Source organism: Oncorhynchus clarkii, chromosome 31, assembly GCF_045791955.1.
Source record: "Oncorhynchus clarkii lewisi isolate Uvic-CL-2024 chromosome 31, UVic_Ocla_1.0, whole genome shotgun sequence".
Taxonomy (NCBI): domain Eukaryota; kingdom Metazoa; phylum Chordata; class Actinopteri; order Salmoniformes; family Salmonidae; genus Oncorhynchus; species Oncorhynchus clarkii.
Window position 1 is genome coordinate 21,163,824 of NC_092177.1, and position 12,292 is coordinate 21,176,115.

The following is a 12,292-nucleotide window of genomic DNA, read 5'->3' on the forward strand; positions in this document are numbered from 1 at the left end:
TCACAGCAGCAAGATTTGTAACCAACAAGAAAAGGGTAACCAGTGAAGAACTGTAACGATTTGCGCTGAGAGTCGGCAAGCTCATTCAGCAAGTGAGTGTTTTAATAAATAAACGCAACACTAAACAAGAAACACGAACAACGCACAGACTTAACACTGGAACAGAATAATGCCTGGGGAAGGAAACAAAGGGAGTGACATATATATATAGGGAAGGTAATCAGGGAGGTGATGGAGTCCAGGTGAGTCTGATGATGCGCAGGTGCGCGTAATGATGGTAACAGGTGTGTGCCATAACAAGCAGCCTGGTGACCTAGAGGCCGGAGAGAGAGCACACGTGACAAGAACAAACCCATATTTTGTACTTTAACTATTTGCACGTCGTTACAACAGCGTATATAGACATAATATAACATTTGAAATGTCTTTGTTCTTATGGGACTTTTGTGAGTGTAATGTTTACTGTTAATTTGTATTGTTCATTTCACTTTTGTTTTTTATCTACTTCACTTGCCTTGGCATGTAAACATATGTTTCCCATGCCAATAAAGCCATTGAATTGAGAGAGAGAGACAGAGTGAGAGAGAGAGAGAAACAGGTTCCCTGGCACTTAATTGTATTATTTGATTTACATAATCATCAGCAAATAAAAAAAGTGGGCAAGAGGCGGGTTTTTAAGAGTATTGTTTTTGAGAGTTGTTTATCGTTACAGTTGCCGTTAACGACAGGTTCCAGACAGCTGCACAGATCATACGTCTCCAGCCCTCTCTCGGAGCTGTCAGCTCTACAGCACAAAGTCATGTTGATTCCGATGTTTATCCAAACGGCTCGACGTGTGACCGCTTTTACTACCTTGTAAGACCTTCGGAGCCATCTGCAAAGACTAACCTGCCACACCTCATTAGCCCATACCCCTGTGAACATGGGAAGAGCAAACACACTCACACAAACATACACACACACACACTCTGCTGCCAAAAACAAATGTTTTAAATCCAAAGTGATGCTTCCTCAAACAACCTGGGGGAGTGGAGGAGAACGATGGGGGGTGGCAGAAGGGGTCACTTGTTTTCTTGGATCATCACAGTAATCCTAGCCTTTGATTTCTGAAGATGCCGGACTGGCAGGCATTACTGTAGCTTGTCATACGCGTGGTGTTTGGAACCAACCAACTGACTTGTTTGGCCCTGTGTGTCTGTAGAGACCCCTGGGCTGGCTGGATGCAGCAGATTTTTCCCTGTGATGCCAGGGGGCACCTAGCCTGCACTCAATAAACAAAGCATTACAGGACCCCACCTTATTACACACTCAGCCTAGGATGTTGTGGACCCACCACCATGTTGGGCCAAGATGGGGCATGATGGTGTGTTATTTGAAATGGGCAGTCGTTTTAGTTGACAGTGTTGTTCAAAGGAGTTTGTGATAGAGCTTGGAGCGTGTGCGTGTGCGTGTGTGTGTGTGTGTGTGTGTGTGTGTGCACTTATGTGTCTGTGTATACATATACGTGTGTCTGCCAGTGGGTTCTTTTCTCAGTTCTCTCAGGTAAATGTGCGCTTGTCAAATGTTGCCTTCTTTGTCATTCCAGGTATGCCCCTCAGTCTAGACTGTAAGGCCTTCTTTGGCTACAGCGGGGAGTCTAGACATATCATCTACTGGATGAAGGGGGAGAAGTTTGTGGAGGAGCTGGCAGGTCACATTAAAGAAAGTGAAGTCAGGTACTGTATATAATCTATCACTGCAAACTTTTCCTCTTTCTCTGTTTCTGATCGTGGAAGTGTCTAGTTTCTGGTTATATACAGAAACCAGTGTGGATGTGACTGACACTAGCATATTATGCCCATTAGGGTTGTGGAGTAATGTCTTGTGGGTCTGAAAAATCATCCGGCTTCATTAGGAGTGTGATGTTCCACTGCCACATCCTGTGCTGTCCACTGTGACTGACAGCATAATACCTCCATCAGCGGGAGGGGATTTCTGCTTCGATATCAGCTCCAGGATTTGTACTACAGTCTAAATGGACAGAGGGGAAATTCCTCATGCACACAATGAGAAACTAATCACGTAACAATTTAATTCAGGGTAAATCTGGGCTTGTTGGAAGTAGCAGACTGCTACTTCTGAAAGATGATAAGATTTCATCCTCTTGTTGGAAAGCTAGTAATTACCACATAAAGCTAGTAATTACCACATAAAGCTAGTAATTACCATATAAAGCAAGTTATTACCACATAAAGCACGTACAGTAATTACCATATAAATCTAGTAATTACCACATAAAGCTAGTAATTACCACATAAAGCTAGTAATTACCACATAGCTGTCATGCAAATGTAACCGCTCCTATCAAATGACAAATAATTGTCTCAACTTCCCAGCCTAGAGTAGCCAGTATCATCTTCTACCCAGTAGCCAGTAGCATCACCTCACCAGTAGCCAGTAGCATCACCTCCCCAGTAGCCAGTAGCATAACCTCCCCAGGGGCCAGTAGCATAATCTCCCCAGTAGCTAGTAGCAATACCACCCCAGCCTGGAGTATCCAGTAGCATCACCTCCCCAGTAGCCAGTAGCATCAACTCCCCAGCCTGGAGTAGCCAGTAGCATCATCTCACCAGCCTGGAGTAGGCAGTAGCATCATCTCACCAGCCTGGAGTAGCCAGTAGCATCATCTCACCAGCCTGGAGTAGGCAGTAGCATCATCTCACCAGCCTGGAGTAGGCAGTAGCATCAACTCCCCAGCCTGGAGTAGCCAGTAGCATCAACTCCCCAGCCTGGAGTAGCCAGTAGCATCATCTCACCAGCCTGGAGTAGGCAGTAGCATCATCTCACCAGCCTGGAGTAGGCAGTAGCATCATCTCACCAGCCTGGAGTAGCCAGTAGCGTATTAACGTAATAAAGTACACAATGGATTTCAAAACCACTGAACTGACTCCACACCAGAACCCACCACTCCAATTCTAACTCTACTATCTACTGCTGGAGGTATTCAGCCAATCATCAAGTTTGCAGACAACACAACAGTAGTGGATACTTGTCACTTTAATAATGTTTACATATTTTGCATTACTCATCTCAAATGTATATACTGTATTCTATTCTATTATACTGTATCTTAGTCTATAATGCTCTGACATTGCTTGTCCAAATATTTATATATTCTTAATTATATTCCTTTACTTTAGATTTGTTTACTTGTTAGATATTACTGCACTGTTGGAGCTAGAAACACAAGCATTTTGCTACACCCGCAATAACATCTGCTAAACACGTGTATGTGAGCAATGAAATTAGATTTGCTACAAGTTCAGACAGCTGACTAGATTATTTAAATGTTTTGCTGACATGGCTAATTAAGTAAATGTCAGTGACTGACATAACAAGAGAAAAATTACTGATGCACAACCAAATGTCAAACGTTCTGTTGATCTACTATTCAACTGACCCCGAACTGAGTTCCTAGGTTGGGGACCCCCTAGCAGCTTGAGGCCCTAAGTGACCACTTATGCCTAGGGCCGCCCCACCAGCACATGGCCAAACCAAAACCAACCAATGTCTCTCTCTCTCTCGCCAACAAAGCGAGGCTGGATGTCTCTACAGTTGTGCAGATGAGATGGGAAAGTGACTGAAATTAACTAAGAAAAGCAGATATTATCACATGAATGGCTAGAGGCGGAGATATAGAGATACTGTACAGAGCAGAGAGGAGTTATTTGTTCACAGGCAGAATGGAATTTTCTTTCTGCACAATTGGTGAACAGCCAAGAATGATGACTAAGAAGGGAGAGGGGAAAAGGCTACTTATTTAAGAGGCTCTAATAACCCTATGAACAAAGGAGGTGCCAGTTTTCAGTAGAAATATGTCTTAGATTTCATACAAAGAAGTCTAGGTCAGGTTAGTGCAGTAAGATACTTTGACCCAGTTTCTCTCAATGCTCCTGGTGGACTAATGCAATCTGAGAGAGAGGCAGATCTGGCTCTCAAGAGAAGACAGGCTGTGTGCACAATGCCTGCAAAATGAGGTGGAAACTGAGCTGCACTTCCTAACCTCCTGCCCAATGTATGACCATATTAGAGACACACATTTCCCTCAGATTACACAGATCCACAAAGAATTCGAAAACAAATCCAATATTGATCAACTCCCATATCTACTGGGTGAAATACCACAGTGTGTCATCACAGCAGCAAGATTTGTGACCTGTTGCCACAAGAAAAGGGCAACCAGTGAAGAACAAACACCATTGTAAATACAACCCATATTTATGTTTTTCAAAAAGAAAGGAGGACCAAGGCACTCTTCATATAATTAATTAAAATGCCTTCATTAGTATGGCATGTTCAATAAAAACAACGTTTTTTTTAAACCGACGTGTTTCGGCTGCATGGCATTCGTTAGGGAGTACAAAAAAAAGGAGTACAAGGTCCTCTTTTAAACAGCTTATCAATTAGCCCTAATTGAAAGAGGGAGTGGTTACACAATTGATTGGACACACCTAGTAAGCAATACTATACACATTGAAATACTGTAGCTATGTTATCATAAAAATACACCTCAAAACTAAAAGTATCAGAACACTAAAAGGTAGTTCTAACCTTAAATATGACTGGGAGAAGTGTCAAGAATAAGAAAGCTAAATATTTCATAGTCCACTAGAACACAGCAAAACATGAACAACAACAGTCTAACCATAGCTGAGGGCAATAGAGCTAGAAGACATCACAACCCTACAGGAAGGGTGAGAAATCCATATCTTCATTTAAACCAGGGTATTTAGTGGCCTGTAGTTTGTAAATCCAAAAACTTTCCTTTTGGTTTAACTGTTTAAGACGGTCCCCTTTTCTAATAGAGGCCGGAATATGATCAATACCCATAGCTTGTAGGGAGGCAGGGTTGCCATGGTGTAGGGTCTTGTAGTGCCTTGCCATGGGGTAGTCTTCATTGCCTACCCGTATGGCGTACTTGTGTTCCGCTAAGCGGTCTTGAAGGCGGTCTTGAAGCCCTAAGTTTTATGAGATGTCCTACCCTAAATGACAAATTAGTCCACAGTTATCTTCCGGGTGACTCTCAAAAAACTTGTATTGACCACAAACCCAAGGGCTCTTTTAAATGTAACCATTGCAACCATTGCAGTAATATTACACAGAATAAGTATTTTGTTGACACAGCTTCCAAAATGGAGTATTATGTCAAGCATTTCATTAACTGCAAAACCACTCATGTCATCTATAGATTGGAATGTCCACAGTGCAAGGTGTTCTACATTGGAAGGACAAAGAGATGTCTTCAAGACCGCTTAGCGGAACACAAGTACGCCATACGGGTAGGCAATGAAGACTACCCCATGGCAAGGCACTACAAGTCCCTACACCATGTCAAGGCACTACAAGTCCCTACACCATGGCAAGGCACTACAAGTCCCTACCCCATGGCAAGGCACTACAAGTCCCTACACCATGGCAAGGCACTACAAGTCCCTACCCCATGGCAAGGCACTACAAGTCCTTACACCATGGCAACCCTGCCTCCCTACAAGCTATGGGTATTGATCATATTCCGGCCTCTATTAGAAAAGGGGACTGTCTTAAACAGTTAAACCAAAGGGAAAGTTTTTGGATTTACAAACTACAGGCCACTAAATACCCTGGTTTAAATGAAGATATGGATTTCTCACCCTTCCTGTAGGGTCGTGATGGGTCCATTTGCTGTCATCTAGTGGACATTTTGCTCTATTGCCCTCAGCTATGTTTAGACTGTTGTTGTTCATGTTTTGCTGTGTTCTAGTGGACTGTGGAATATTTAGCTTTCTTATTCTTGACACTTCTCCCAGTCATATTTAAGGTTAGAACTACCTTTTAGTGTTCTGATACTTCTAGTTTCGAGGTGTATTTTTATGATAACATAGCTACAGTATTTCAATGTGTATAGTATTACTTACTAGGTGTGTCCAATCAATTGTGTAACCACTCCCTCTTCCAATTAGGGCTAATTGATAAGCTGTTTAAAAGAGGACCTTGTACTCCTTTTTTTTGTACTCCCTGATGAATGCCATGCAGCCGAAACGCGTTGGTTTTTAAAACACTTTGTTTCTATTGAACATGCCATACTAATAAAGGCATTTTAATCAATTATATGAAGAGTGCCTTGGTCCTCCTTTCTTTTTGTTGACCAATTTACCCCTTTTACCAAAGAGCACCTTCTATCTACCAAAATATACTATTGTGTACCTTAGTAGCACTTCCCTTCCTCCTCTTTCCATATTTGTTTTTTTATTTTCCCTTTTGTACTTTAGCTATTTGCACGTCGTTACAACACTGTATATAGATATAATATGACATTTGAAATGTCTCTATTCTTTTGGAACTTATGTTTACTGTTAATTTTTATTGTTTATTATCTACTTCACTTGTTTTGGCAATGTCAACATATGCCAATAAAGCCCTTAAATTAAAAATTGAAATTGAGAGGGAGAAAGAGCTGGAGAGAAAGAAAGAGGAAGAGAGAAATGGACGTTTGTGGGCGTGTATGTGTGTCTGTCTGTGTGTGTGTTTGTGATGGTCCAAGTGAACATATGCGTGTGCCTGACTATGAATATTCTCTTCTGATGGGGAATTTTAGCAAGTAGCTCATCATTCAGAATGACCTCTATCACAAATCGCCACATCACATCAGTCCTTCTCAGTGGCACTGCAAAAACCTGCTCTTTATTTTCATTTGGAGGTTTTGAAGTGCTCTTGTGGGGGAGAGTTTTCACGCCTCTGCGCTGGTTTTGTTTTCTTCCAGCCGAGCCACTAATGATGTATTACGCCTTCCTCTCACCTCTAGAACTGCGTCCTCCTTCCTAGTTTGGAGGTACAGCATTATCCTTCCTAACGTGGATGTACAGCATTATCATTCCTGACGTGGCTGTACAGCATTATCATTCCTGGTGTGACTGTGCCGCATTATCCTTCCTGGTGTGAATGCACAGCATTATCCTTCCCGGCGTGTATGTACAGCATTATCATTCCTGATGTGGATGTGCTGCATTATCCTTCCTGGCATGGATGTACAGCATTATCCTTACTAATATTTAGAATGGAGCCGGAGGGGATGGCGGACATTTTACGGGCTCCTAACCAACTGTGCTATTTTGTGTGTTTTTCGCATTGTTTGTAACTTATTTTGTACATAATGTTGCTGCTACCGTCTCTTATGACCGAAAATAACTTCTGGATATCAGAACAGTGATTACTCACCTCTAACTGGATTAAGATTTTTGTCTGACGCAAAGGATATGCTGCTTTTCTGAGACCTGGCCCAAATCCCTGTCATTCGCGTGAAGAAAAGACGGAAATACAGGGGAGATTGGGGTGCCTTGTGAAAATTTGTCGGTGAGTGGGTAACCCGCCTATACCATCCGTTCTATTGGCCAATGTGCAATCACTGGAAAATAAACTGGATGATGAATAAACTGTACTATCCTACTGTCATGACGTTGGCTTGATGGGGGAGGTTTATGACCCCCCATAAATACCTTTCTCCCTTTCCTCTCTCTTGACTACAGAAGGACTCTTGAATAGCCTTTGTTAAACATATAGAGTCTGAACACATCAAAAGGTGGGGGGGAAAGGAACCATATTTCGGTAATCCAACCAGCTGAAAATATGCGTTGGTACTCAATGAATATGATGCCTGATCAGTTGGCATCTGAGACATTATGACTGATGACAGGACGACATAAACTGTATCTTGGAAAGTCTACACATTCTAGATTCACATGGAATTGTTGTGCAATTTAAATGTTTAAAAATGAAACTATTTGTGAAAAGATTAAATGTAATTTTAGCTTCCAAATGAGAGAATTGGGTTTTCATAAGGTTAAAGCTCTGCTCACTCAGTGGCCCGCCCATGTGAAGAGACATTGGTTATAAACTATGAAACACGCCCTTCTCTCCCCTCCTATATAAAGCCCTTGACAAAAAATGTAACTTTCTGTTCCGATGACATTAGGGCAACAGTCCTATGTTGAAAGTGTTCAGATAATAAGCTGTTCATAACCGTCTATTTACCAACACAAACCGATGCTGGCACGAAGACTGCACTCAACTAGCTGTATAAGGCCATAAGCAAACAAGAAAATGCTCATCCAGAAGCGGCACTCCTAGTGGCCGGGGACTTTAATGCAGGCAAACTTAAATCCGTTTTACCTCATTTCTACCAGCATGTCACATGTGCAACCAGAGGGGAAAAAAAACTCCAGATCACCTATACTCCACACACAAAGGCTCATACAAAGTTCTCCCTCGCCCTCCATTTGGCAAATCTGTCCATAATTCTATCCTCCTGATTCCTGCTTACAAGCAAAAACTAAAGCAGGAAGTACCAGTGACTCGCTCAATACGGAAGTGGTCATATGACGTGGATGCTACGCTACATGACTGTTTTGCTAGCACAGACTGGAATATGTTCCAGGATTCATCCAATGGCAATGAGGAGTATACCAGCTCAGTCACCGGCTTCATCAATAAGTTTATTGACGATGTCGTCCCCACAGTGACCGTATGTACATATCCCAACCAGAAGCCATGGATTACAGGCAACATCTGCACCAGCTAAAGGCTAGAGCTGACGCGTTCAAGGAGCGGGACACTAATCTGGATGCATATAAGAAATGCCGCTATGCTCTCAGATGAACATTCAAACAGGCAAAGATTCAATACAGGACTAAGATTGAATCCTACTACACCAGCTCTAATGCTCGCCGGATGTGGCAGTGCTTGCAAACTATTATGGACTACAAAGGGAAACCCAGCTTCAAGCTTCCTAGTGACGCGAGTCTACCAGATGAGCTAAATGCCTTTTATGCTCACTTCGAGAAAAGCAACACTGAAGCATGCATGAGAGCACCACCTGTTCCAGACTACTGTGTGATCACGCTCTCCGTAGCCGATGTGAGCAAGACCTTTCAACAGGTCAACATTCACAAGGCCGCGGGCCCAGACGGATTACCAGGACGTGTACTCAGAGCATGCGCGGACTAACTGGCAAGTGTCTTTACTAACATTTTCAACCTCTCCCTGACCGAGTCTGTAATACCTACATGTTTCAAGCAGAGCAGCATAGTCCCTGTGCCCAAGACAGCCTATAGGAAGGAGGTCAGAGACCTGGCAGTGTGGTGCCAGGACAACAAACTCTCCCTCAACGTGAGCAAGACAAAGGAAATGATCGTGGACTACAGGAAAAAGACGTCCGACAGGGCTGTAGTGGAGCGGGTCGAAAGTTAAGTTCCTTGGGGTCAACATCACCAACAAACTATCATGGTCCAAAAACACCAAGATAGTCAGGACAACACCTTTTTCACTCAGGAAACTGAAAAGATTTGTCATTGGTCCCCAGATCCTCAAAAAGTTCTACAGCTGCACCCTCGAGAGCATCCTGACTGGTTGCATCACCACCTGGTATGGCAACTGCTCGGCATCTGACCATAAGGTGCTACAGAGGGTAGTGCGCACAACCCAGTACACAACTGGGGCAAAGTTTCCTGCCATCCAGGACCTTATATACTAGGCAGTGTCAGGGGAAGACCCAAAAAATTGTCAAAGACTCCAGTCACCCAAGTCATAGACTGCTCTCTCTGCTACCACACGGTATTGTTATTTTATTGTTATTTTTTTCTTTTTTTTACTTTAGTTTATTTAGTAAATCATTTCTTAACTCTATTTCTTGAACTGCATTGATGGTTAAGGGCTTGTAAGCATTTCACGGTAAGGTCTACACCTATTGTATTCGGCGCATGCAACTATTAACATTTGATTTAATGTATAGCATTATCATTCCTACCGTGGAGGTACATCATTATCCTTCCCAATGTGGAGGTACATCATTATCCTTCCTAATGTGGAGGTACGTCATTATCCTTCCCAATGTAGAGGTACATCATTATCCTTCCTAATGTGGAGGTACATCATTATCCTTCCTAATGTGGAGGTACATCATTATCCTTCTTACCGTGGAGGTACATCATTATTGTCACTGCTTTCTTCTGTTGAAGGAGAGGCGGACCAAAACGCAGCGTGGTTATTTTGATACATCCTGGCTGACTGGCGGCACTGGTGGATCCTGGCTGACTGGCGGCACTGGCGGATCCTGGCTGACTGGCGGCAATGGCGGATCCTTGCAGACTGGCGGCACTGGCGGCTCCTTGCAGACTGGCGGCACTGGCGGCTCCTTGCAGACTGGCGGCACCTTTTAGACTGGCGGCACTGGACAGACAGGAGACTCTGATGGCGCTGCGCAGACGGGTAGCTCAGGCGGCGCTGGGCAGATGGGTAGCTCAGGCGGCGCTGGGCAGACTGAAGACTCCGGCAGCACTGGAGAGGAGGAAGGCTCCGGCAGCGCTGGACAGAGGAGCTCTGGCGCCTCTGGACTGAGGGGCAGAAGCTCTGGCAGCGCCGGACAGGCGGGAGACTCCGGTAGCGCTGGACAGGCAGGAGACTCCGGCAGCGCTGGACAGGCGAGGCGCACTGTAGGCCTGGTGCGTGGTGCCGGCACTGGTGGTACTGGGCCGAGGACACACACCTCAGGGCGAGTGCGGGGAGCTGCCACCGGAGGGCTGATGTGTGGAGGTGGTACCGGATAGACCGGACCGTGCAGGCGCACTGGAGCTCTTGAGCACCGAGCCTGCCCAACCTTACCTGGTTGAATGCTCCTGGTCGCCCTGCCAGTGCGGCGAGGTGGAATAGCCCGCACTGGGCTATGCAGGCGAACCGGGGACACCGTGCGCAAGGCTGGTGCCATGTAAGCCGGCCCAAGGAGACGCACTGGAGACCAGATGCGTAGAGCCGGCTTCATGGCACTTGGCTCGATGCCCACTCTAGCTCGGCCAATACGTGGAGCTGGTATGTACCGCACCGGGCTATGCACCCGCACTGGGGACACCGTGCGCTCCACCGCATAACACGATGCCTGCCCGGTCTCTCTCGCCCTCCGGTAAGCACAGGAAGTTGGCGCAGGTCTCCTACCTGGCTTCGTCATACTTCCTGTGTGCCGCCCCCCAAGACATTTTTGGGGCTGCCTCTCGGGCTTCCTTGCCAGCCGTGTTCCCTCATATCGCCGGCTCCTCTCTCCGGCTGCCTCTGCTCTCCTAGCAGCCTCCACCTGTTCCCATGGAAGGCGATCCTTTCCCGCCAGGATCTCCTCCCATGTGTAGCAACCCTTGCCGTCCAATACATCATCCCATGTCCATTCCTTGTTGCGCTGCTCCTGCTTCCGCTGCCTGTCACCACGCAGCTTGGTCCTGTTGTGGTGGGTGATTCTGTCACGGCTTTCTTCTGTTGAAGGAGAGGCGGACCAAAATGCAGCGTGGTTATTTTGATACATCTTTAATAAAGATGACAATAGAACAATATACAAAAACAAGAATCCTGAAAAACCGAAAACAGCCCTATCTGGTGTAACAAACACAAAGACAGGAACAATCACCCACAAAACCCAACACAAAACAAATATGGCTCCCAATCATAGACAATGACTAACACCTGCCTCTGATTAGGAACCATATCAGGCCCAAACACAGAAACAGACAACAAGACATCCAACATAGAATTCCCACTCAGATCACACCCTGACCAAACAAAACATAGAACATACAAAGCAAACTATGGTCAGGGTGTGACAATTATCCTTCCTAATGTGGATGTACAGGTGTGGATGCCGCAATGTCTCCCTCCCCCCTCCCTGTGTGTGTGTGTGTGTGTGTGTGTGTGTGTGTGTGTGTTTGATCTCCAGCTCCACTGTAATGGGGAAATAATCTCTGCCTAACGAGTATGACCTCTGCGCTGAACTCTTGTTAGCTGCATCGTGAAACCAGGGCCTGTCTCTGAAAACAGACCACTATATGAGGTGTATCTCCACCCCCCTACTATGTACCTCAGTGGTGACCTGTATACTCTGAGCTATGGTACCTCCCCTGAGGTTCTTCTCTCTCCTCCCTCCTCCTCCTCTTCTTCTACACAGGGTGCTGAAGGAACACTTGGGGGAAAAGGAGGTGGAGCTGTCCTTAACCTTCGACGCGGTGGAGGAGACGGACCTGGGAAACTACACCTGCTATGTGGAGAACCACATTGGACGGAGGAGCGGCAGCGCCATCCTGCAGAAAAGAGGTAGGCCAGGCCTCAACACCACTGCTGTCTGCTGATAATACTGCTGTGACAGTAACACTTTAGGCAGACAGATTTATGGGTAATGTCTCCCTTGGGAGAGGTGCGGCGTCATGGCATAATACCCTTTGCCGACTTGGGCACTGACCAATTAGAA

The 12,292-nt window shown here is 45.3% G+C and overlaps 1 protein-coding gene across 1 annotated transcript in view; it reads left to right on the forward strand.

The window, feature by feature from the left end:
* LOC139390790 (X-linked interleukin-1 receptor accessory protein-like 2) overlaps positions 1 to 12,292 on the forward strand; it is a 398,878-nt gene that overhangs the window by 350,302 nt on the left and 36,284 nt on the right. Inside the window, exons 6-7 of the mRNA XM_071138185.1 lie at positions 1,586 to 1,715; positions 11,993 to 12,138. Of these exons, the coding sequence (XP_070994286.1) occupies positions 1,586 to 1,715; positions 11,993 to 12,138 (276 nt within the window). The remainder of the gene's footprint in view (positions 1 to 1,585; positions 1,716 to 11,992; positions 12,139 to 12,292) is intronic.